Here is a 27,093-nt window from a genome sequence, read left to right as displayed (position 1 = left end):
AATAGGAAAAAGAGGCTACAATTTGCACAAGCTCAACAAAATTGGACAGTTGAAGACTGGATGAGTCTCGATTTCTGTTGAGACATTCAGATGGTAGAGTCAGAATTTGGCGTAAACAGAATGAGAACATGGATCCATCATGCCTTGTTACCACTGTGCAGGCTGCTGGTGGTGGTGTAATGGTGTGGGGGATGTTTTCTTGGCACACTTTAGGCCCCTTAGTGCCAATTGGGCATCGTTTAAATGCCACGGCCTACCTGAGCATTGTTTCTGACCATGTCCATCCCTTTATGACCACCATGTACCCATCCTCTGATGGCTACTTCCAGCAGGATAATGCACCATGTCACAAAGGTCGAATCATTTCAAATTGGTTTCTTGAACATGACAATGAGTTCACTGTACTAAACTGGCCCCCACAGTCACCAGATCTCAACCCAATAGAGCATCTTTGGGATGTGGTGGAACGGGAGCTTCGTGCCCTGGATGTGCATCCCACAAATCTCCATCAACTGCAAGATGCTATCCTATCAATATGGGCCAACATTTCTAAAGAATGCTTTCAGCACCTTGTTGAATCAATGCCACGTAGAATGAAGGCAGTTCTGAAGGCAAAAGGGGGTCAAACACAGTATTAGTATGGTGTTCCTAATAATCCTTTAGGTGAGTGTATATATAAAATTAAAAGCTAAAACATGTTCTTAATTAAGCAACCAGTCATCAATACTATACAGAACTGTGCTGTTTTTATAATGGAAGACTACAAGGCATTCTTTGTGGGAAAGCAGACATCTTAAGTGTACAAGAACAATAATGCAATGTTCTAGATAGTCAGGTCAGACATTCGTTAGGCCACAGAGTAGACAAGCAGACAGGTGGATAAACTGCAACATCAGGTGTTTGAAGCTGATTCTCTTAATACGCTTTGGCCTCTCTGTTCTCTTAGTAACACGGATATTTGATGCCTTTCAATAATGGGAAAATAAATATCACATGCCAATAACAAAGGGAGTTCAACCATTCAGCGACAGGACAGGAATTTAGAAAGATGCTTAAATATTGCAAAAGTGGGGGAAGAATGGGCTAGGGTATATAAAACAGACCACCAGTTGTGAATAGGCCTAGTTACATGTGCCCAGTCAATATGCAAGTGCTTTATTAAATGAACATTAGACACAGGGCATGTGTCAATATTGACAGAAGCCACGGTCTAATACCCCTGTGAGATAGCAGGATGTTTAAAGGTTCGACTAATGGTCTATACTTACACTGAAAAACTCTTCTAGCAGAAATGACTAGTCAACTCAACAGGAAACCGCAAAGAACACAGTTAAACATTAGTAAAATGGTCATAACCACAGAATAAAAAGGACTAGATGCATTTTGAAAAAACGTTACTATACACGTTAATATTGTGGGAAAGATTGGTCAATCTTATGAGCCCAGGCCATCAGTCCTCCTCGGATATCCTTTACAATCACAGACTCCAGCTCTGCACCAGACATTTTCTGTAATATCTGGACTGCCTTCTGAGAGTCGTTGCCCAGCTTACAGATGACATACACTAAAAACAGGAGCGAAAAAGAGAATCAGTCATGATAACATTAAACAAGAAATGTTCCTGCAAAGTACAGTTCATTCCATGATACGCGCCGATCTGAAGATGTGAAAGACGCTTGGCGAACACTTCTGACTAACCCGATAGTTTCTATATGTCGATAACGAAGCACACCTACACTATGCGACAAACAAATCAATTTGCTGTACCTCAATTTGATTTATAAAAAAATAAAGCTCTTCTTTAATATAATGTATATCTGATTACAAACCTCAGGACAGAGTAACCATGGCTGTGGAAAAACATGAATTTCTCTCAAATAAGACCAATTTGATTGAATGGAAACTTTGGCATCTGGTTTTGTTTCCGCACCCTTGTTTTCTGCCAACTAATGTAATCGCTGATATTTGAGCTTCTTTGAGCACTTTTAGAATACAGCATTCGCACAATTTCATTAGAGCAATGGTAGATTATTTTTTGTATCAGAGCTCCAACTCATACAACCTACTAACTGTAAGGTTCGTGAATTTAATTTTAATGCAATGCCTCGATGTAATTAGCTCGAGCAGTCAGACTAAAGCAGGGCCTCGTAACCAGCTTCAACATAGAAACTTCTCATTAAATAAAAAATGTGATCTTACTATTCGGATTATAGAAATGCTGCCTAACACTAAAGTCTCAGTTGTCCATAGTTACGCAACCTAACAAAAAAACAAAAACAAAAGGTGCCCTAACACCAGAAGTCTGTCTTTACCAGCCTGTTACGGCTGCGGTCTTGTAAACAATGAAAACACATTATCCCCTAATGATTATTAATGCCCCGGTAATTTGAAATAGCCGGTCTAAAGGCAACCATTACATATGAAAGGTTAATTCTAGTCCACAAGCTGATGTTTATACTTGAAGTCTTAAAATAGTCAATTGAAAAATCACCCTACCTATACACACATGGCATGTATATATATATATTCCCTCAAAGTATTAAAAAATAGAAACTTGATTATTCAAGAGCAGGCCAGCTGTTGGTGGTGACTAAGATATTTTTGTATTGGAAATATCGCCTAGCAACGGTAGCCCTCCACACACTCATTGGATGCCTAAAAAGCGTGGTCATGTAGCCCTGTACCGCTACAAAGGCTTAATTAGCGTGAAGAAACTCAGGTTACTCTTCTTTTGTGGTCTCAATATGTCGCCGCACTCGATTCTGTCTGCCGAACAAGGGGAGGCAGTGGTTTGTGAAAAGAGCAGCTATTGTGTGCACGAAAACAAATCACAAAAATTGAATGACCGCCTATCTGGGGATTATCTGTCTGCTACCAACTGCTAAAGAGAATGTTTAGTTTTCTCTCCCCTGGAATAATGCTCGTTTCTTTCCCCTGCAGTGAAGTCCTTTTGTCAGACAACTTCTTTACAGGAAAATCACGAATCTGAACTGAAAATTAAAACACATTAATGCTTAATTATACACCACAGCATGCCTACCTGGAAGATCAGTTGCTTGATCAGTCTGTTGCTTCCTCTCTTTTATTTTCTCCTTCAGCTGCTGTAGATGTTGAGCTTTCCTGTCCTCTAGACTAGCAAGAGGTATATCTGGCAGCATTATATAGTAATAAAAATATCAGCTTCATATGAGCACTAATGAACATTGGTAACTATGAACATAGCAATTAATAGAACTATTAATACTAACTATATCCAAACATTGACCTACCCACAAATCGCAACCTTGTACCCAGATGGTTTCTACAACTTAAAAACAAGATTTGTGGCCATTTTAATTTGGACTACTTTGGCCCTCTTTCCTATGGATTCTAATCTTCAAATCAACAAAATTAAAATATGCCTTCTACCTGAAGAGCAATTTATTTTAATTTGGCTTCATCGATAACATCCCTTTATTAGCTTTGTGCAGCATTGTGCGTTTTAAAAGAGCAACTGTGTGTGTAAATATCAAGATGGGAATCCACCAAACTCTGTCATCTATTTTCCTCCCATGCTAAGCTCTGAGGGAATAATTCTCAGATCTTGGAAGTAAACACAGGAACACTATTAACCACTTATGTCAGTTTTCACAACAAAACTATTTGTTTCCAAGAGCTATGCTATGTTTGTGCAAGAAAACCACATTAAAAGTCTAGAAGGTGCTTGTTTTACTGAAGAGGGTATAAATGTGGCAGACAGTTATCAGTCACAAGAGGAGGATACTGAGTGAGAAAGGCAGGTGGCAAATGTCAACTTCTACTGGTGGCCGTACATCCAGGAGTATGTGTGGAGCCTCCTTGTCCAGGATTGCTTTATACTCCTGTAGATCAAATCACAATTATTATCAGGGCACATAGGTACATACAGTTAGTGTCAGTTTTAATGCCCTGTATAGTCATGTGCCCTGCTAATTGTGCATGAAGTCTGGAAGTCTGTGTAAACAAAATACTTCAGAAAGTATTACAATATGCATCTCAGGCAAACACCAGGCACATAACAGAGCAGGCACAAACACAGTACGTTGCAGTTTGATGTAGATGGACACGCTGGAGGCCTCACAGATGGGCAAAGTAACACTGCCACAGTCTGGGCTCATCTGGAACTTTATTCAAAGGCTGCAGGCGCACTCAAATACTTGAACGGTGTAATTAGACCTTAATTATATCATGGTTATGAGCATGATTGTGCGTGAGAAAGTGCAGCACATACAGCTAAACTACAGTGACTGAATGGAGCAGCATCAGAGATCTATCTGTAAGCCTCGTGTTTGTCCCTCTGTGCTTTTGTGTAGGCTGTGTTGTTGTTGTTGTTGTTTTTGAAGGGAGCAAAACTAAGTGGGGGAGAGACTCACTTTCACAGTGTAGGCGAGCGCGCTCTCTGTCTCTTAAAAACTACTGATAATAACTCCAAACAGGACGCATAATAAGTGCTGTGGAACAAAAATACACCTCCTTTCCACTCAAATTGCTATTCTCCACGTTCTAGCCTTAGATTAGTCGTAGCCCTGTAACTGTACGACAGAGACGTACCAAAACTAGCACTAAAAACACTTTCTATGACAGCTCATAACACAGATATCAAGCCTACATCTGTAAATTCCCTATAGACTCTAGTTGACATGAATGAAGAAAAAGAGTTGGATGATCTTGTGACAAAAACAAGTTGAATTGAATCTTACCTGTACAGATATTCTTTGTTCTTCGGGAAGCAGGCACAACCTTCTACACTGGAAAATCCAAAACCAGAAAAGAAGCAATATTATGTGAATAAATATACAATTCTTTAAAAAAGGCTATTGATTCTGTCAGATCATTTATTAACTGTAGCTTCAGTGACATTCTCTTTCATGTACCTATCCGGGCACAGATGAATACTCTGCTTGTCGAGGCGTTTTCAGACCTCCACTGGGGCAGATTCAACTTAAGACATTGCCCAATTATTGGGAGTTTTGTCACAACAAAGAAAGAACTGTTTTACAGGCATTAGAGGAGAGGTTCTGACAAAACTCCTCTTCAGCCATTCTGAAAGAGGAATTTACCACTCCGCTTCGGAGGGCGTTCCACAAAATGTGTTTGTTTCTCCATGAAGAGTCCCAGTTTGTCACGGCTGTGTAAGCGGTGGCACTTCTTAACTACGGTCTCTCAGCCACAGAGCAGCTTTCACATTTCCATTTTTATTCAATGGCTAGTCACACTCTTTACAAATTGCTCGGTTTGTGCAGCTGTAGCTGATCCCATGTTCCCTGGATTTGTTGCCGCTTCACTATTGTGCAATTAGTGTCAGGATACCACACTAACCAATTGCACTTTTTGATTTATTTTGTTATTCAACTTTTCACACTGAAACACATCAGAATAGATCCATGACAACAGCCAATGGGATCATTAAAAACACTCACGCTCCGAGCAGTTTGTAAATCACTTGTACAAGTAAACAAATGTGTCAATACTGTACAACATTTTTTCATGTTTCCAGGGTTTAGTGGCCACTTGTATATATGTTGGAGGGATAATTTAAAATGTTTCTTGTGGCTTATTGGCTACCTGCAAGTTTATTTAGAATATGGATTGCACGCAAATGTGTTATAAAGGGTTCCCTTGGGTTGGCTGGAGGCTGGAGACTTCACAGTGAAACGTGACATTTACTTGGACATGCACAGAACTTCTCTCTCTCTCATAACGTCTCAACAAAAACATTTTGGCCGAAGCAATAAAGCAAATGACTACAGCAGGTATCACGATGCGTGTTTAAGTATAATTTCTTAACCATTTTGAGAGCTTTCAAGTACAAGCGAGGGAGATGAGAACACAAGCATCTGCTGCATTGATCGGACAAAACAAGACCTAAAGAATTCCTCGTCCACATACATCGTTAATCGTGCCCCTTCATCTTCACACCAGATTGATTCTCTTTCATTGGAATCACAAGGTTAACAGAAGAGTTTACCCTCCTCTCACCCGTGTCTCCTACCTCAACGAAAACATCTCACCGAAGGCAATCCACTCCTTCCAAAACAGTCCTTTGACATCAGATAGTTCACAGGAATACTACTGTGTATTCACCAGCTTCTTTATTGCTTGTATTTACTTTGACTAAATGTTTTGACTTTGTTTTCCATTTTTTTATTTAAATTCATAGCCTAGTGAAAAGTTTACGTTTGAAGGCAAAATTGTGTCTATAATTCCTACCCGCAAGCCAGAATCTTCTAATCATCAAATGCTGTCAAGCCACTGAAATGTAGATGACTAAGGCCTAGACCAAATCAAAACTTTTACCTCCCCAAGAAGGTAAGTACAAATCTGCACCCTATCCCAAGCAGGGGTGAACATGACTCAGAGAGGCAAACTGACTGAATTTCCATGCTTTAGGCCATGAAGCCATGCCACATTTTTTGCACACCTCTGCAGTCTATGCCCGGCTCTTACACTTAGGCATTTTGAAAATGACTGCGTTCAAGAAAACTGAACTATGCCATAGTGCGTCAAACAGCGACTCATAGCAACTCGGCCGTTCATCAGCACAAAGAATCTGTGAAACGAGGTCCTGATTTTACAACATCCAGCCATATTAGGAAATAAATCACAGAAGAACACCAAAATAAACAAAACATGATATCACTACTTCAAAACACAGCAGTGTAAAACAAAGACATAAAACCCACTCTAGAGCAGTCGTATTCCTTCTGGTCCTGGAAAGCCAGACAGTGTTATTATTTCCCTGAAAGTCTTAATGAATTAACCAAATGATTTATGATATGTATCTGATAATGTCTAGCTATAAACACTGAGGATTTGATCAAAACCTTCAAGGTCGGTGGCTGTCCAGAGAAAATGGAGTGAAGGGAGAAAAAAATAAAATAAACAAAAGAAAAACACAGAGCCACTGTGCACAGTATCAGATTCAAAGGCAGGAAGCTGACGTCAACTGATTGGTGGGTGTGTCTGCCCCACAAACCCCCCTGCACTGACCTTGTCTGTAGCTGCAGACCCGCAGAAACCCTCATAGTCTTGCAGCGCTGTGATTGTGGGGGCCTCGCCACAGACCGCACAGCCGGCCTGCTTCGGCCTGAGCTTTATAGTGCGGAACCGAGCCTCCTGGGCATCAAACATCAGAAGCTGCTGGCGGTAGGAGGCTGGTAGACAAACGTGTTAAAGAAAATGGTGGAGAGTTCACGGCGATACATGAGCCATTAACAGCCACCGCACTTCTGTGGTGCACTTGAATGATATCAAAGAGCAAATGCATTAAATGAAATAGAACAGGACAACAAACTGAGCTCTTTTTTTGTTTGTTTCTTGTTTTTTTCCACTTGCCTTGCTCATATTGTCCCAATGGCTGTGGCATTCAACCTAGGGTGTGTGAAATCTGTGGTTCACCCAGCCACAGAAACATCCTCTTTCTCTCCCTCACAAACCAACGAATCACTTAATTCATGCCTTTCCTCTCCTAAATTTGACAAGTCTTCTCTACTATCATCCAACTTGCAAGCTTCAATCAGAGATGCGGCAACACTGAGAGACACGTGTTGGGGTTTGGAAAGTGCAGGCGTGAAAAATACAACAGAAAAAAAGGGCATTTATCATTATTGTGAGTCATACATTTGGTCTTATCCAGCACACACAATCCAGAGGTCATTACACATTCAAATAAAAACAATCGAAGATGTAGGTCCTTTTTAAGACCCACTTGCTGTAAGGTGTAATCTTATTATGTAGACACAAAACCCCAAAAAGATGGGAGAGGCCACAGCTCCCATTTATATGAATTCCACTGTTTAAATCACTTTCATTTCCCAATAATCGTAATAGGAATTTATGCGAAGAACAATCCATATCTGGGCAGACGTTTTAATGAATTTGCCATCATATTAGCAGACTTCTAAATTTTAACTGAGAACTGAGGATGAAATTCATACGAATAGGAGTTAAAGGTAAAGCATTACAAGAAGAAAGCATGAACACGTTCATTCCAGCATGGAAACCGAGCAAACCAGAATCAAAGTCATCTAATTACAGAAACGCTATTTAAAGTTTACTACACATTGCTAATTTTTATGATGGATGATTAAACGGAGAAATATAATTTCACTGGTGTGAGTTATTTGTTTTCACTTTTTACAACGTTTGTTCCAACTGAACAAACTGCCCAACTCTGACCCCAACCGCTTACAATATTTTTCAGTTTCTCCATTTTCAACAGAAATATAGAGGGATAGCTAGGTCTATCTCAACGCTAACCAGAAGAAAAAAAAAGGCTTTTCAATCTGCATTTTTTCCAAATGCCAATCCAGCACTCGTCTGTTACTCTGACCCTGAAACTATGCCACCACTAATTGTAGCAGGGACGTTCAAAAAGGGGATGTGGGATCCAGAGTGACCTTCAAAAATGCTCCAACACTGCAGTGTCTGCACTATTGGCAACGCTGAGGTTAAGATAATAATGACCTTTTTAAAGCACAGAAACCTGTCCCTAAGACTCTACATTCCTACACTGGAAAAAGCACTAACCAGGCTCAAGTCTATGATCTCACAAATGTCAGAATCTCAATATTCTCCCTTTTTCTACACCGGGCATCAGCAGTGCACAGCATTGTTGTCAATTATGACTGGGGTTGCAGCCGTCTGCATTTCTATACATTCACACCTCAGCAGACTCTGCCAGGCTGCCACACTATGTGCGTGGCACGAACCATAGATGAAAGAAATATAAAAAAAACACATCGACTGAGAAGGATACGTTGTTTTCCAGAAGCAATCTTCAGAACTTCTAAGGCTTGAAAGCATCCCATGATTCCAGGCACTGCATAATACATTAAACAGAATAAATGAGTTTTTGTAGAATGAGCCTCCATTTTTAGTAGACTGACCAGTTTTGCATCCTTTTCTTACAATAGAAAAGGTTCAAGTTAGGCTTTATCTGCAGTTTGCTCACTTTATTTTGCATTTTCTCTTACATTACATCAATGGTCTCCAACCTGATTCAGTTAATTTAATCAATTTCCAAAGACTAGGAACACATCAGTTATTCATAAGTTCAGCTTGGAATTCAGGTCCCTCATGGCTTTGTTGGCTCCAAATGAAAAATGTACTGATCGTACCAAAACACCTAATTTGTTGATGAGAATTAAGTGTTTCTTAAAAGTCTGTATACATTTATCATTCAAGGATGACAGGGTGCACTTTAATCCTATCATTGCCATGGCTACAGATCACAAAACAGATATTTCTGTGTAATGAATTATTTGCTCCTTCCTTCCCCCCCACTCCGCCCCCTTTGAACCCATGACCGTGAAATGCTAGTAATATTTAGTCATAGATAACTGATAGTGAAACATAGAGCACCACCTAAGTGAAACAGAGATTGAACATGTTTTCGTGCCCACTACTGTTGGGCGTTACAGTAAGGACACTCACCCACTCCCAGAACCCCGCCATCGGAGCAGTTAGTCACCGTCTCTGGGGGTGGGGGCACCGGGTACAGACATCTGTAGCACGGGCCCCCAGCGTAGTTATACACTGTGAGCTGAAGACAGGATTTTCAAGTTTAAGGCACTCTTCAGACAAATAAAGGTCATACACTATAAACCATTGTATTACATCCATAGGTTACCTGCCCCTAATCTACAGTAGTCAATGTTCAGTATCCCAAAGTGTTACTTGTTAGTAGAAACCAATAAAAAAACTTGTAATAGAAAAAAGTTTGTTAGTCGATATTGGTAATAAATAAGCAATAATAAAATGCTTACCATCTGCGACAATTATAACTTTCCTGTTGATGGTTAATAAACACAAAAATTCACCCTTTAAATGAAGATGAGACGTCAAACTAATCTCATCCTCTGTAATCATATGAACGCATGCAGATTTAGTAGTTAAGGCCAAGAGGGAGACACAGGGGTGAGATGAGGAGCTCCATCACACAGAGAGGCGTCACAATCTGAACAAACTCCCCAGCGATGTGGTTGAAGCGACAATTTGGGAACATTCAAAAACAGACTGGATTGGATCCTTGGATCACTTAGTTATTAATGGACACTAAACAAGCACGATGGGGCGAATGGCCTCCTCTTGATCGTAAACTTTCTTATGTTCTTATTAGTGTTAGGATTCCTACCTGCCCCTCCATTCGCAGAGCGCTGGCAGAAACTAAAGGTTTCCCAGAAAGAACGCAGGCATCGTTAACCAGGTAGCGCGTGGGTGCGTTGTCTGAACAGTCGGCTATGATGTCATACATGAGCAATGTGGCATTAAGGACATGCACAGCAGATTTTAACTTTTCAGGATCGGCCATAGTCCCAACTAACACACATCACAGAATCATTAACACATATTCTGATATTATAAAAACAAAAAAAATAAAAGGTTAAATTATGTTTTTTCAGGGCTGCAAATATGCCTTGATTTCTGGATCATGTTTTTTTTATCTGTGTTATCTGTGTTACTCATTTTAATTCAAGATGTATCAAACAAATTCTAACACAAGTAAAAAAAGGAATCTAGTACTTTAATTCTTAAGTATATTAAAAATATTATACACTTCATATTCTATGTTATTTTTATTGATGAGCAGAGTCCGATAATTTAACCATGTTTTTTAACAGGACAAGTAGCAAGTAGAAGCTTCTGTGTCAACTACCAGTGGACATGTTAATTTTGTTAAAAAGCAGAAAACAAAAAAGAACAGGAAGTTTCCATTGTCTCAGCAGTTCCACTGTTGGATTTATTTTCAAACCAGACACTAAGGATACTGGCCAATGAGCTGCAAGGCGATCTCAGGAGTTAGCTGCATGTGATAGGGCACACAGTCTACAGCAGAGTTCAGCCTGGAGGAACGATGAGTTAATTAGAACAACAGTTAGTTCAGAGTTTACATTTCGCTGAATATAACTCTCCCACATTAAAATGGCATGTATCAAACCTCTATTTCTCCAAAATGAATTGTTGCTAAACTCAATCTAACACATAAAATACAGTCACAGGAAATATAATTATGAAACATTTACATGTAATCAAATGGATGATGGCATTAGGGCAGTCCAGGGAACCTGAATAACACTGTCACAGTGCCATTAACACACAAGTTTTATGGCTTTTCACCCATCAAAACTTAGTTTAAATGATAAATGAGATTCTCTTGGTCTTACTAGCTCTGTCAGATTATCGTAGCTGATATATCAAGGACCTGTTTATTATTTTAGAATACATTTAACAGATAAGTAACATTTTAATATTTTCCACTCATATGCATAATTACAAACTGAAAACATTAGAACTCCACCTATACCCTCCTTGAGCTTTTTCTCTATATTTATTGTAATAACTGCAGTGCAAAAAACAAAAATAGGCAGTTAGCTTTAGAAATAAGAAACTGTGATAAACAGTTATGAACAGTTGGTCAGAACGTGAATTCTCCTAGGACTACACAACTAAGAGGCTGCTGTATTTCTTCATTTATGTAGATCTATCTCCGACTAACTAATACATATGAATGAAAAACATTAGGTTTTACAAAGAATTACCTAAATGGCTCCCTCTGGTGGTCTTACTATGCATGCTAACAGGAGAACAGAACCTGCAAGCATTTTACATCAACTATTTCTCTAAAATATATTAAGGTTTAATTACTTTCATACTAAAAATACACACAAAGGTCCTAAACACGATGTAGATAGGCAGTGTATGTAGGCTGTGTGAATGTTTCTAAGGTGTCCTGGTGTGTTATTAGTCAGGGGTACCTCCTTAGCGACTGTGCAGCAGACAGGGCCTTGGGCTGCCCCTCTCGGTCCTCTCCGTGCAGCACCTGTCTGTGCAGATTACTCAGCTCCACCACGTCATAGTCCAGGAGCCCCAGGCGGCCTGCAGGCACAAACCCCCGACAGACACGCCACTGTTAATGGGCCTGCTAGCACTTCACAGGCAATTCAAGATATGGCACTAAAGCTTCGAGAACCAATATTACGAACAAGTGCTGCAGAATTGAAGGGATCAGCTACTGAATTGTATCCTGCACTCATCCAGAATCACACATTGTTCGTATGATTATTTTCAGATACCATCGCTTGATTGCTTACTTGCTGAAGCACTAAAACACCAGCCTTAACCCTAAAGCACCCTCAACCCTAATCTTTAAACCCAGTATTTAGCCTGGAGTCCAATTGTTTAAGCTTAAATCTAGCGTAAATCCAAACACCAAACTTAATCCTAACTCTACACTAGTCTTAAAATAACATTAACAATCAATTATCAACCAATTTATGGCATAATTTGTCTGTTTTGTGTTTTATAGCATTCGATTTTTCATTTATCAAGATTGAGCATGATGATGCACATATTCATCAATTAAAAAAATAATAATAATCCAAGTTTAACATCGATCTTATGTTCGCCAACATCGATACATACCAATGCCAGCTGCTACTAGGTACTGTGCCAACGGACAACCCAGGCCTCCGCATCCCACAATCAGGACTGAAGTCTTGGCCAGGTTTAGCTGACCTGCAACCAGAGGGATAAGTGTTTAGATCTCAAAAGGAAAAGGCTGGAAATAATATTAAACATTCCTTAAGAACATAATAATATAAATAATAATTTGTACTAGTAGTTAGCAGTACTACAATTCTGGGTGGATGACTCATTTGTGAACCTGTATGGTTATGTCAAAAATATGTTTTGTTCCAACTCTTGGTTGCATCTTAATTCTGAATACCCTTAGCAGGATTATTTGTACTATTTCTTTCTGAATGTGAGATGCTTTTGTCAAAGGTGTCAGCCTAATAAAATAATACAATAATAAATCTTATAGTTAACAAAGAAGGAAAGCATGGTTGTTTCATATACCTTGAACCCCCAGCTCTGGGAGAAGGAGCTGCCGGCTGTATCTCATGATGTCTTTGTTGGACAATGATGGCTTTTCTTTCAGGGGGGGCAACTCTGCAGCCTTTTCTTGTGTATCAATTAATACATTGTTATTCCCTGAATCCTAATAAAGCAGAGAGGAAATGTTAACACTCATGAAAATGGAAACCTATGTAAATGTAGTTTTTCATTGTTGTTATTATTTTAGTTGCAGGAGTCTGTAATAGTCGGTACATGTACAGAATATGACTGTTCATGGCTCTGAACACAAAATGGTAGTGAAGTGTAAATTAGTATGTGTTTGTTTTTAATATTTTACTGTACTGGGAACAACACTTAAACCTGTAGATTATGTGTATGAGTTTAGAAATTCATGATTCATGTATGATGCCTTGTCAATTGGGACCTGCACAACCGCAGCTAACGAAAGACTATATTGAAATCTAGACTATGAATGAACTTCAATTGCAGTAAATATAAGTAAAATACATTAGAAACACAGATCGTATACAGTGAAAGCGGTTTAATCACAATGCAGACGACTGGAATAAGTGACAACTACCGTTTGCAAACGTGCAAGATTCTCCTTTAAACTGGCAATCTCTTTTTCTTTCTTCGCCAGCTGTTCCTTCAGGCTTATTAAATCCTGCTCCATACCTGCTGTATATACTACTGAACTCAAAAATGAAATAAGTTTGACAAAGGCGACAGTGGTTTTTGCAAAACTGAGCGTTGCAGCTCGTGCCGCAGCTCCGCTTCCTGCAACTAGCGCCGCTGCACGTGTGTTTGACCACGTGGCGCACGGGCGCAGTCATGTGACGGGAAGGGGCGGGGCTTCCTGCAACGTGACTCGGACGCTTTCAAGTCGCGCAGATTTGCGCAGATCTGCAGATTTCCACCAATCCCATTGGCCAAGCAGCGCAGATCTGCGGAAATCTGCGCTGAAGACCGCGACCGTCGACTATGCACTGCAGCTGGGTGACCGTTCAGTCCGCCACATTGGGTGATAATAACCCAGCTCATGAGGGGTAAAACCAACAGTAAAATGCAGTTATAACCACGAGGTTTTCTGGACTTCTTTTATTTAGATTAATTAAAAAGTGATTCAAAAGCTGCAATCATTTACTATGACAACACCTGATTTTGCTGCCAAACGTAAATATCTGGACTTATATGCAAGATATCTGTCCACACCTATCCCTCAGTGTTGTTTCTATTCCCATTTCTCAGTGCGCGGCTACATTTCATAGCGTCTCTTGTATTTCTGTCAATCAGAGCTGGTGGGCGGTAGCCAGTGCGCTTATTGTCCTATCCAGAGCTCATAATCATCTTCATAATCATAATCACGTTCATCTTAATTTTGGCACTGATCACCCTCCATATTACAGAGTGTCCAGGTTTTGGGGGAGCCTGTAGGTCACCCTAAATCAGTGGTGAGCAACCTAAATTAGTGGGTCATTGTCAAATCACAATTACACTTACACAAACCACAATTACAAGCCACAAATTGCACATTTTAATTTAAAAGGGGAAATATAATGCAGTAAATACATATCAACATTTTATTAAGGGATTAACATATTGATACAAAATTATAAGCAGTTGTCATAAATATACTAGGCTACTTAGTTTATTTGTATTATTATCATTATTATTATTTTTGGGGGGTAAGGGTCAAGGGTCGTTTAGATTTAGAAGTGAGTATAATCAGTATTTCGTATATATTTACAGTATAATCATAAATCTCGAAAAACGACTCACTTCGAAATCTTGTGTAGTCATTTCTGTATTACTTTAGTATAAATACATGTTAATTTGGATTCATATGTTGTTTTTTCCTGACTTCATGTGAACGAAAAGACACAAATTCGCCCGTTTTCTCATTGGAAAGAAGTACATTTCAAAATATCGCTGTCCTGGTCACAAAAGCAAAGTTTGTGGGGAGTAATAGCCATTTTCTATACTTTTGAGGCATAAGCAACTAGGAAATAACACTAACTACCCAGGAACAAAACAAATTAATTACATATCTGTAACAAATAGCACGGCCTGTAGCCTATAAAAAGAAATACGTTATATAGGAAAAGATAATAGATAAAAACAAGTTTATTGATGAAAAGGGATTATTTTTCAATAGAAATAGCTTCAGAAATACTTCCAAACGTATTTGTAGCCCTTTTGACGGCTTCAATATATGCCTCGAACATTTACAAATATTCTGTATGTATGTATTTTTGTATGCTTTCTCAATGCAAATGTAACGCGTACTTGCCTCTGTTATTGTGAATAGTAGCCGTGAGTCCCACCAGGTGGCGCCGCTGATGACGCGCTGCGGGGCAGCCGGGGGAGCCGGGGCAGCCGGCCGGGCGCGCTGAGGAGATGGCTGGGCGCCGCAGGACCACGGGCTTGCATGTCGTGCTTGGACTGGGCTTTTATTTAACACTCGTCGGCCAAACGACTGGACAGCCTGGCAAAGTGTCATGGGAAGAAGAAAAGGTACCCGTCGTCTCTCTCCTTATTATAGTCTCTTCATGAAAGACTCGTTTATGGTGGACAGAGTTTTAAACTGTAGCCGGTCTGTTTCAGCATTGGCTGTGATGTATGTGATATTATTATACTTCTTTTTTTTTTTACAGTTTAGGACCTTAACCGTACGCTAATCGCATGTTATTGATTCCAATCAACTTTTAATCTCATTGTAAATATGTAAATCCGGTAAAACTCAAGAACTGCATTGTATTAAACATTGACATATATTGCGGTATTGCATTGATCAATACACAGAGCTTTTAAGGCAAGCATTGAAACAATCTGCGAAATGTAGCTGATTTAGATCACAAATGTGATTTTATTTCTGAATGTGACATTGATCTTCTAATTTGAATGTACGACCTGAGTGGCATTTGGTTGTATTATTTAGTCCTTTGTCTAGTATAGTCTAGTTCTTCCCTAGAAATGCATCCACAGCGTCCAATTTATTTTTCCCAATAAAGTCTAGGTCTGTCTTGCTCGACTTGACACGTTGACTCTCTTTTCATTGAATATATTCATTGGAAACTGAAGCGCCTTTGGGGAGAGACAGTACAGGTGGTGTAAACCACAATAGACACGTATACCCACTTCAAAAGGAAAGTAAATATCAATTAAAGAACCAATTTGAATTGAAACATATTCCAGGACAGTCTACACCACATGAAGTCACCAAATGTGAACCTTTATGACTTGCAAAAATACCTAGTTATTAAATTTAGCTTTCCTAAACTTAACAAAGTGTGAACCACCTTTGTGTACCATCTACATCATGGGAATGGATAATGGTAATGACATGGAACATATCTTACAAGTCCCAGGGTTATGAATGTTTAAATGTTGTTTACCGTAGTGCAGTATATCATTTCACACAAATTCCAGTTGCTACGAGCAGGGAGAAGGTTTTAAACGTTTGCCATTCATAGTTGGTAGCTTATTATTGTTAATAAAGCACTTAACATGCAAGACAAACATTTGAAAAGTTTTTATTTCAGAGAAAGTGTTGATAGCAACATAAGAAACTACAATCACCAAATATGATGCACAGCTTTTACAATATAAATATAAAGCTGAAATACAACCTTGTCCATTTATTGAAGTAGTGTAGCTGTGAATTTGGAGTGTACTTGCAACACTTAAGGGCATTAAGGGCACGTGACACCTTTTACAGGCTACTGCTTTTGCAGTTTTTCTTGTGGAGATTGTGAAGAGATCTTTCTGGGAAATCTATAGAGAGTGTCAGTGATCGAAACAGAAAATATATAGTGATGTAAAACAGGATGAATACAGCATTGTTTGGCATACAAGAAGGACAATAAATAAATGCGGAACAGTTGCTAACCTCATTGGCAAGACCAGAAGAATGTTATTAACACACCCTTCTGGTCCTTGATGGTGAGCCATGCCTATGATCAGATGATGCATAGTTTGGGGGTATGAGAATCCTCATAAGCATGTTGGACCCACCACATAATTTCGACTCGATGGCTTGCGGTTTTCATTGCAGAGCTGAAGTGCGTAAACAGAGCTGTGAGATGCAGTTATCACACAGCTGTGCGGCTTCCTTATGTCACGAATCCTGCAAAACAGTACCGAGGCACAATAGAATTGAATGCATTCCATTCAAAAATGAACCGTAATTTGTGCAGTCAGGGTGCTATTGATTTTTTTTTTTTTTTAATCAATCATTTTTTTGAATAATAAATTCGCTAATCTTTCTAGATGCTTGTATTGGATTATCTCTGTTTAAAAAGGTTGTCTGCTTCATCTGTATTTCCTATGTTTCTGTCTTGCATAGTTTTCTTCAGTACTGCAGTAGATCCTCTGATTTTCAAGCATCTCTTTTTCTGTGTCTTGTTGCTATGGCAACACACTGCCTACAGCATTGATCTTGCTAATACAGATCAGGATATTTATAGTGTCACACTTTAACCCCTCTGCTCTTTGATTTCCTGCATCCCGGCATCTCTTAATGTTTGACGTCATTAGATTAGGCTTCCTTAACTTTTGCTCTTCCCAGTATTCCTCAGTCGGAGGGGAAGAAAATCGTTTTATTCTCTCGTGTTTGGTTTCCTCATGGAGTCCATATTGACATAAGAAAGCACTAGAACACTGAAAGGCTTGGTGGAGTGGACAGAGATTTTTAAACGAGTGTCTGACCACTGCAGTTATGCAGTTAACTATTGTCATGTTTTCAGAAAGGGGAGAAAGAAATAAGGAAATCTAGCAGTGATGAACGTTCCTCAAGACTTGGCCATAGGTGGATTCAAATGAAAGCCCAACTGCTCCCAGAGGACTGGAACCAGAGCAACACTGAGGAGCCACACAATGAAAACAAAGTTGCAAGAGTTTTGGCTCTCCACTGCAGAACGCGATAGTCCAATGTGTTTTGCATTCGCTTCAGTCTAATTGTATTAATGAAAAAAACATGTTGTCTGAAGACTTAACCATTATTATTTATTGATGGTTTGGTACATTTATCCAAGAAAAGCAGGGTGGATAATATTATTATTATTATTGTTGTTGTTGTTGTTATCATATTAGCATTTGCTATATTATTTTTCTGTTCAGCAAAACATCAGCTGCTAAGTGCTGTTAGATTCAGCCACAGTTTCTGTATTCTGGCTGGTGAGTCCTAGACAGCATGCTGCAGGCTTTGGAAAATATGTAGGCAATCTGCTTCACCTATGGCCTTGTGTCTGAATCAGACTCCCAGGGGAGCTGGATATGTGCAATCCATAAAGATCTGTACAGCAGTATGCAGCAGTCAACATAAAGTGAACAGTTAAATATTGATATAGGACTGCAGTGAGAGGGTATGTGTGATGTAGACTGAGAGACTTGTTTTTTAACACTTTAAACTATATACATATTAACTTTGTACACTTAATTTAAATACTTACTGAAAAAAGTAATAATGATTAATAATGATATGCACCAAAGGAAAATCTGAATTTTGTTTAAAGAAACTGCCCATCAGAGTTTCAACAACAGTGACACCAAACACTGTCCAGGACTTCCGACAGCAATCTGGACATACACAACCTTTGAAACCAAACACAAATGGCTTTGTTTATATACTGCTAGAAGCTAGAAAAGGTGGACAGCTATATTTAACCTCTTGTGCACTACAGTTCTGACAATGATCTTAACTCAGTTGTTTTTTTAAATATATGAATCTGAGCTTCATATATTATATTTTCTCAGTACAGCAAGAAGGACTAAAGTCGCTTTTCCATAGTTTTCTTGGTCCAGGTATGACCTATCACCTTAGATAATGTTTTCCCATTTTCATGAATATAATGTTATGATCCTTTTATTTAAGGTTGTTGTTCAAAAATCATAGCTTATCATAATTTATCAAGGTTTTTTTAATTTAATGTTTTGAGCATAGTGTGTTTTAATGTAAAATATGAATTCTTTTTTTTTTTTAGGCTTTAACATTAGTAAACACATTAGGATTTAACATTAGTAAAATATGCAGGCATTTGCATATGAGGCTCTTTTAGTAATAGAAGACCATATTGTGTGCCCAGTATAATTATAAACATTAATTCAGGACAGATGGTAAATATGAGTAATTTGAAATATAAAAGTTGTATTTGATAATATTTGAAAGTAAAAAATATAAAGGGAATAATATCTCACCTGCCAGTCTGCTGAAGCCCCTGGTTATTATTCGGTATAATGGTGCTTAAATGGGGCTTCACAGGTTAACAATCCAGAAAACTGCTAGAAGATGCAGGGCTGAGTGGCTTTATTGACAGAAAGTTCTCGTTCAAGGACACCATAGTTATGTCTGCACTGGGAACACAAGCACAACGCCTAGATGTTAGTAGTCGGTAAAATGTCAGCTTTTTAAAATGATTTCCTTAGTGTGCTGCAAAATAATATGAAATAATGTCCAATAAAAAAAAAAAAATCCTCAGAGAAAGGTGAAATATTTGCTAAAGTCAAAGGGCTAAAACGTCAGTGTTCCCTTTTTTTGGCAGTAGGCTGTTTTTGACATAGGTTAAAGAAAAGTAATTCTTAGACAGTATCTGTGTCACAGTGGTAGTACAGACTGTGCCAGTGACTGCACTTGACATGACACAGTCCTGTGTGCAACACGCTGACCGCATGTCTGTGCAGTAATGAAATATACTCCTGACCACATGTTGCACACCATTGTTTTATATCCACGGCACAAGTGTCAAGGGTATCACGTAATAGACAATACTCAAGGCTGCTGGATGACTAGGTGGAAAAATAAGGAATAATATGTTTGCATGACTAGGGATCTGTTCACCAACATCATACACAGTATAAACACATTGTCAAATACCTACAGATAGACTTAATTTCTGGGTACTACTGAGACATATTAGTAGGGATTACAGTGATTTATTACTAACCACTTTTAAGCATATGACCGGATTAGAAATAACAGAGCTCGCTCAATTGAAATAAAAGGGTTTGCAGTACTGCTGTAGAGAGAAGTGGAGAAACATAATTCTTTATACTCTTCTAACCAGTCTTTCTAGCTCGGATAGATGTGTTTATTTCAAAAAACATTTGTTTGGTAAATCAACTCGGCAGTTTACTTTTTAAGCCAACTTAAATCTGTCTTTTTTTCTAACCGGTACTAATTTCCGGATGTAGTTTGAAAAGGCACGGTGATAACAATTCACTTCACTCTAGTTTTGGCTAGAATAAAATAATGTGTGGAAGCAAACCTTGTGGCATTATATGTATTATGACTACAACAGTTGTTGAACTGTGTTTAACAATATCAGATAAAGGTGATAAAAGGTGATTAATCTGAGAAATAGTTGCTGGTTGGTAAAATCAGAGCTTCGGGCAGCCAATGATAACATTTAATTTAAATTAAACGGTAAGGTAAGGATGTGTCTAGCCCTAGACTATGCAAATACAGTCTTAAACAACCACAAGATATAAAGCATTCCATTGTGGTTGTGGTTGTATAAATATCTCATTAATCAGCTGCTTTTGGCTACATGATGACACATACAATATTTTATTGTGTGACATTAATTGTTCTGCTTATACTGCAAAAAAAATTCTGTTGCATTTAGTAAATGTTTAGTATTTAGTCTTCTAAATTCGTGGTGATGCTGGTACTAAAGTTAAAAAAATATTTACATAACGAATATACAATGTATTTTTTTCCATGACACTTTCTATGACAAAAAATGCTGTCATAAAACCACTTGCATATATATAATGTGGATCTGTGTTATTACTGTCTGTAGTCACATACTGATTCAATAGTAGTAGAAAGTTGCTTCTGAATAATCCACAGTTTAAAACATCTATTTGAGACAGACAGATAGATATACATAAAGTAATTAGTTACTTAATGTCAATTCATGCATCTCCATTAATCAATAACACTTCTGTATCCTATTTTTCCAAGTCTGTTCTTAATTTGAAAAGTTGTGTTTTGAAGCTTTCTATCCACTGCCATTAAAAATCTGGTCAGGTTTGTTGTGATGATGTGGTGAAAAGGGAGTCATGGGTGGAGTCAGAAACCAAGTTCACAGGGAGGAAACAAGTTAGCTGTTCCCTCTTTCGAACTGAGCCACTGCCTTAGCCACCACATTGCTTAACTGTTTTTTTGTTTTCCTAGATAAAGTATTAATCTGACCCTGTTTGCAAATATGAGCATTACACAAATAATTAATAACTAATTAATGCAAAGAATTAAGAAGGCCCAGCTTAATGATTAAACTGGAAAGACTGGAGCACGGTGTAATATATTGATTTAAAAATAAAGCAGCCTGACGCACAGAGAGCTATTTTGAAGAAAGCCGTTACTTCGGTGGCAACTGCTATTGCCTCCAGGAAAAACAACAACATTTCAACAGGAACACTAGTCATGATGCGAATTCATGGAACAAAGTGGTACTAGTCTAAGTAGTCCTACTGCTCCACCCAAAAATAATCATTATGTCTCTCTAAATCACTCAGTATCTGCAAAATTAGCCATTATTAGTTTTGTTGACAGAACTCTTCCTTTATTTTCAAGATCTTTGTGCTGAAAGAGAACTAGCACCGTGCTTTGTGGGTGGCAGAACTCTTTTTTAACTATAACTGCTGGATCATAAGGAGGCTAGAATCAGAGAAGCTGAAAGCTGAATGTGCTTGTTATGTAATACATAATGAGAAGAGAGAAGAAAATTGCAATAAATTCAGATTCTTCACATCACTGTTGTCTAATCCTTTCTCTCAGGCTCTGGAGGAGACTGCATATATTGATAAATTAGCATTTGTGTTTGTCAGAAATGTAACTGCTTTCCCTCTTAGCTGTTTTGAAGCAGGAGGAGGATTTCTAGTCGGTGCACAAAACACCTCGGGCATCCAGTAACCATCTGAAGGCAATTTTAACGTCTTTCTCCTCGTCTCCGCAGCTGTACCACAAAGCCAGCACCTTGAGCCCAAGTGATATAACCAGTGTCTTGTCCAACACGGATATTGAACAGATGTGGCAGAACGATCTGAAGCCCATGCTGGTCCAGAGATTCCCCAGTTCAGCCGGCAGCCTGTCTGTGCGCCAGGTTAGTCCTCCTCGACCAGCAGACAGACCACCCTCGGAAACATGAGTGACTGGGAGTAGAATACTAAACAGTAGTGGTTTGGATCAGGGGTGAACTGTTTTACCTTTGAGGTACCTCCTACATGCAGTGTTTTGTAAGAACAATTGTAAAAGAGGAATTACATCACAATTTATTTATTTCCTGAATGATTCATGATTTATTCCTGTCTTGTGACTCGTTTGAATCCTCATCTTCTCCAGCACATCCTGAAGAGGCTGAGGGCCCTCAAGGCAGGCTGGGACATGGAGGAGGATGAGTTCCAGGCCTACACGCCCTACGGAGCCCTGACTTTCGCCAACATCATCGCCACCCTCAACCCCTCAGCCAAGCGCCGCCTTGTGCTGGCCTGCCACTACGACTCCAAGTACTTCCCCCCGCAGTGGCACGGCCGTGAGTTCGTGGGGGCGACAGACTCGGCCGTGCCCTGCGCCATGCTGCTGGAGTTGGCCAGGGCCCTGGACGGGGAGCTGAACACGCTAAAGGTTGGGGCCGTGCTGTGCAACCCCCTGCTTCCCAAATCCTCATGCTGTTAAGAAAGCAACTGTTTGTTTCTCAAGTTCAGGACAGACGTAACAGATTGCTGTTTGGTCAGTGTCTTGGCAAAGCACACCGAAAGCCAAGGACTGAGGGTAGAAAAAAATAACTAATTTAGAAAGTAGTCAAAGTCTCAGTAGGTCAGTGAAGTGTTGTATATGTTAACTATAGTCTCTCTTTAAATAGGGTAGAGTTTTACTGCTACGAACAGAGGCGTCTAATGTGTTTGTAAGGTTGATCTAACATTCAGTCTTGCCGTCTTCCTGTGAAACCCCTGTCTGAAGTCCAGTGCAGCCTGCTGTTAAAGCACTATCGATAACTGTTTGAAGACCTAAGCTGTTTTTCCTGAGGCAATTGATTTCATACCCTTGCTAATCCACTGTCCAATTACCCCCCCCCACCCCTGCACCCCCATCATTCTGAATGTTATTGAGCAACAACAGGAGCAGTGATAGTGATCTGGACAGTCAATATGTTTGTCTGATCCTGGAGTCAGGGACACGGGCCGCTGTCGGTAAACATGTTCACTTATTCCAACTCTGCCTGTAATTTTTCAGACAATGTATAGATAAGTGACAAAAGGGGATGATGGGATTGGATGAGTAAAAAGGGCCGTTTTCCACTTTTATTTTTTGGTTTCTCTCACATGTGTTTGTAATGAAAGCCAGAAAAATGGACATCTGTGTGCCCTGAGTACAGCCTCTGTCTGCCGTTATCTGATTTCCAACCTCGGATTTTATTCACAATACAGACCTCGTTCCTTCCATCCAGAAACTGAGCAGAGAGCTCATATGTCACTGAAATACACTAGACCACAGCTTCTCTGGCGGTTTTATTTTACTACAAAACCAACATGGACTTATATAATTCCTTCCCAAGCGAACCAAAATCAGGTACTGCAGAGGGCGGCCAATGGGGTCAGAACAGGTGTCTGACATGGATGGGGGGCAGGACAGAAGGAAGGCTTTGACACAAATTCAAGGCTACAAAATGTGTGGCTGCTTAAAGAAGAATGAGTTCCATCTAGAAAAAACTGTTTGTCGTCAGTTTAGCCGTGGAGAAAATCAGGAATGTAGTGTCTTGCACATCTATAGAGGAAGCCTAAGTTGTCCACAAATCCCCTGCCAGAATATGGTATGGGTGATTATTATTGAGGTTGTTGTTTTTTTACAGTTATTACTATTACTACTACAGTTAATAATAATATTAGTAATAATCTAATATCATAAGCATTTTTTTAAGGAATTACAGATGTCATAATTTAGCATTTTTAAACCAGTAGGTGGCAGCACTTTCTTGAATGTGGAAGTGGTGCACTAAAAATCTTTCCATTGTCCAATCAAAACATTTTTCACTAAAGTAAAGCTTTGCCATGTTCTACCTTGTATAACCCATTTATTTCTACACAAAGAGAAAATTAAGTATTTTTTGTCTGTTTTTCTGAAACGCCATTTACCTGCATATGATTTAGGTCTAAATTACAACAGAGCGAAGCTGTTGAAAATGTACATTGTGGGTACTGTAAATAGGGGTGTATTGCTGGTGTGCTCTTGATGAATGTGTCTGTTAACGATGTTGTGTTTTGACAATAGACTACCAACCCTGACCTGTCAGTCCAGCTAATCTTCTTCGATGGCGAGGAGGCCCTGTACCACTGGACGTCCACAGACTCCCTGTACGGCTCCAGACACCTGGCCCAGAGGATGGAGAGCACTCCACACCCGCCCGGTGCCAGAGACACCAACCAGCTGCATGGCATTGTACGCCAACCCTGTTAACTCCCTTACTGGTCCTAATAACCAATAACCTATGTCCCAATACAATGCTGCAGTAGAAACTGCCACGCCCATCTGTTAATGCCTAGGTGCAAAAATTAGATCTTGTATCCACAGAAGAAAAATGTAGAACTACACACTCAAAATAGCCTCTGAGATATTTTTAGCCGTGCGAAGAAATGCGATTGTGAGTAATGATTTGAAACCTGCAATTATTATTTCACTTTATCATGCTATGCAGATGTCAGAAGCAGAATATATGATTGGAGTTTTGCACAAATGTCATGATGTTCTTGTCATGTAAACGTATACATTTATGTGTAGGGTGCATAGAAAATGCTATGTTAGCTTAAAAACGTACACTTCTATCTTAAATTGCTTGCCTTATTTGATGTTACAAACCCACCTACTGTCCCTAAGTCCAGGAGAGCAGGAGTTGCTGGGGAATCACAAAAGAAGTTCACCACAGTTTGTTTTTTCCATCAGGACCTCTTTGTACTACTGGATTTGATTGGGGCTCCCAGTCCACGTTTTGGCAGCCAGTTTTCCAACACTGTCAGGTGGCTGACAAGACTGCAGAACATTGGTAAGGTCCGCTGTCTGGATGAGGGGTAACACGGCACCTGTGGCACTCTTGCGTAGGCCTCAGGTTGGTCAAAGTACCTTAAGGCACAAGCTCATTAACCAGGAGGCTCCTGTAGTTTTTGTTTTAGTAGCACCAGGAACTTCCTTTGAGATTCATTGTTCTTTATTTATTCATTTGACTGACTTTATCAAAGGCAATAAAGTCAATAAGTCAAGCGATTAGAGATAGTTCTACCATGATGCATAGACATGAACAACACATCACGAGTGCAGTTCTAGGAGTAACATTGGACTACATTAAGTGAGGTACACCAGCACAATGAGTGACCTTTCATGTATGGTGTGTTAGGGGAGATCTGTGCGAAAGGCTAGACATTTGTTTGTTTGTTTGTTTTTGTGGCTGTCTGATTGCTTTTAGTCTTCTAAGTTTCCTGGGAAGAATCCTGGAGTAGATGATGGGTCCTTAACGGCCGTGTGGTTGTCTTGTGTACTAACAGAGCGCCGGCTTCACGGGATGGGCCAGCTGAAGGACCATCCCACTGCGGTTGAGTACTTCTGGCCAAACCTGCCTGTGGGGCCCATAGAAGATGACCACAAACCGTTTCTAAACAAAGGTAAAAACATTCCCGCCCTTCAGTTCCAAATGTTCAGTTTCACAACCCCCACACACGGCCCGGATTTAGAACCAGACTCATCTCGTCTCCTCACACTCATGTTCAAAAATACGTTGATGACCATTTGTTTGTGTTAACGATCTCTGTCAGTTGGAGAATTTCAAATAGGGGCCGAAGGAAATCACCGGTATTATTGCTCAGGTTTGTTTTGGTGACTGTGGATGAAAAGATTGTGTAATGTTTATGACTCTGCACCTGCGTTACATACATGAGAAATAACTAAATATAAAGGGAGTATTTAGTAAACACTGTATTAACAACTCAGAATTCGACAGAATGGAGATCAGTAGAATCCTCCATGTTTTCAAAACTATGGTCAACCGTTTTATTCTAGTTCTCTCTGTACAGGTAATGAAGTTTACTGAAGTATTAACATTAGTTCTAAATTCAGTACTTTTCTCACAAAGTAGAGGATAACAAATTGTATTGGACAAAAACACTAAAAATAGTATTTACTGTGGAAGAATGGACTACAGTGTCTTGGCATAGTGGTCTTGCAGAAACTAAAGACTTACTATAGTATTTTGTTCCTTGGTCCATGCCGGCCTGACTGTACAGACCATTTGACTTGGAGCTATCAACCCATGAGTTACTGACAACCTGAAGACTGTTCCCTACTACAGTCACTGCCTCGCAATATTAATATTAAAACCATTGTTAACAAAAAGTGAAACTGCATGACTGTTTTGATCGTGTGATTTGGTCTCACGGTGCGTCTTTGCTCTGTTCCTTCCTGTGCAGGGGTGCGTGTTCTTCACCTCATCCCCACTCCCTTTCCCGAGGTCTGGCACACCTTTGAAGATAACGAAGAGAACCTGGACAGGTCCTCCATTGAAAACCTCAACAAGATCCTTCAGGTCTTTGTGCTGGAGTACCTCAAGCCATAAAGGCTCAACAGGGCCAAGTCTTCACTGCCAGCCATAATTTAGCTTTTAAAAACATTTGTACTGGATTTGCTCACAGCGGTGGTGGTTTTGTTTCAAGACTATCCTAACAATCTTCAACCCATTCTTCTATTATAAGGGATATTGTACTGTATTTGGTTTTGCAGTGGTTTCTTTAACTCGTCTTTGAACCTCGTTGTGAAGGGTACAGTTCTCCAGTCGTGACGTTGTGCTTACACAATGACAGAAGAAGACTGGAGTACGACAAATGGAGAATGACGTTTTCTAACCCCGTCCTCCTCAAAAGTGCTCTTTCACACGTTACATTTCAGATCTTTCACTGTAGTTGGTCACTGTGGCAAGAAGTAATATGAATCATAATAAAATGTGAAATGAGAGGTCTCTCTCACAATCCTTTGTTTGTCTCATTCACTTTTTGAATTTCTTAATTATGGTGACTAGACTGCTGACTTAAAACAATAACAGTCCTCAGTGTGGACAGGAGTAACACTGTATACTGACAACAGATCTCTACCTCACATACTTTCACATTCAAGGTAGAAGAATGTAACAGGCTGCCAAAAAGTCACATGACTGGGTTTCCCTGAAGAGTCTTCTGCTG

The 27,093-nt window shown here is 39.5% G+C and overlaps 2 protein-coding genes across 2 annotated transcripts; one reads left to right on the top strand and one right to left on the bottom strand.

Moving 5' to 3' along the window:
- Positions 1 to 1,121: 1,121 nt before the first annotated feature.
- mocs3 (molybdenum cofactor synthesis 3) lies at positions 1,122 to 13,667 on the bottom strand. Its single transcript, XM_066719683.1, has 13 exons — positions 13,457 to 13,667; positions 12,877 to 13,018; positions 12,442 to 12,534; positions 11,775 to 11,895; positions 10,788 to 10,862; positions 10,154 to 10,271; positions 9,454 to 9,562; positions 8,777 to 8,839; positions 7,009 to 7,172; positions 4,719 to 4,766; positions 3,764 to 3,860; positions 3,041 to 3,148; positions 1,122 to 1,564 (listed from the first exon to the last, which is right to left on the bottom strand). Exons 1-13 carry the CDS (start codon positions 13,547 to 13,549, stop codon positions 1,407 to 1,409), a joined length of 1,389 nt encoding a protein of 462 aa, XP_066575780.1. The 5' UTR covers positions 13,550 to 13,667; the 3' UTR covers positions 1,122 to 1,406.
- A 1,565-nt stretch (positions 13,668 to 15,232) lies between these two features.
- Positions 15,233 to 26,883, top strand: qpct (glutaminyl-peptide cyclotransferase). Its single transcript, XM_066719648.1, has 7 exons — positions 15,233 to 15,390; positions 21,834 to 21,980; positions 22,220 to 22,501; positions 24,146 to 24,313; positions 24,815 to 24,914; positions 25,411 to 25,527; positions 26,329 to 26,883. Exons 1-7 carry the CDS (start codon positions 15,274 to 15,276, stop codon positions 26,472 to 26,474), a joined length of 1,077 nt encoding a protein of 358 aa, XP_066575745.1. The 5' UTR covers positions 15,233 to 15,273; the 3' UTR covers positions 26,475 to 26,883.
- Positions 26,884 to 27,093: the final 210 nt, after the last annotated feature.

Source organism: Amia ocellicauda, chromosome 1, assembly GCF_036373705.1.
Source record: "Amia ocellicauda isolate fAmiCal2 chromosome 1, fAmiCal2.hap1, whole genome shotgun sequence".
NCBI lineage: Eukaryota > Metazoa > Chordata > Actinopteri > Amiiformes > Amiidae > Amia > Amia ocellicauda.
The sequence above is the reverse complement of the archived record's forward strand: the minus strand, read 5'-3'. Positions and strand labels throughout refer to the sequence as shown.

What these genes read in the sequence shown, in the direction of transcription:
- mocs3 (XM_066719683.1), bottom strand. Translation starts at nt 13,549, where the DNA reads ATGGAGCAGGATTTAATAAGCCTGAAGGAACAGCTGGCGAAGAAAGAA. An exon ending in TGGCGGGGTTCTGGGAGTGG is followed by an intron (nt 8,840 to 9,453) that starts GTGAGTGTCCTT and finishes TGTATTATGCAG; the next exon opens with TGCCTGGAATCATGGGATGC. An exon ending in CCACCTGCCTTTCTCACTCA is followed by an intron (nt 3,149 to 3,763) that starts GTATCCTCCTCT and finishes TAATGCTGCCAG; the next exon opens with ATATACCTCTTGCTAGTCTA.
- qpct (XM_066719648.1), top strand. Translation starts at nt 15,274, where the DNA reads ATGGCTGGGCGCCGCAGGACCACGGGCTTGCATGTCGTGCTTGGACTG. An exon ending in TGTCATGGGAAGAAGAAAAG is followed by an intron (nt 15,391 to 21,833) that starts GTACCCGTCGTC and finishes TCGTCTCCGCAG; the next exon opens with CTGTACCACAAAGCCAGCAC. An exon ending in CAAACCGTTTCTAAACAAAG is followed by an intron (nt 25,528 to 26,328) that starts GTAAAAACATTC and finishes CTTCCTGTGCAG; the next exon opens with GGGTGCGTGTTCTTCACCTC.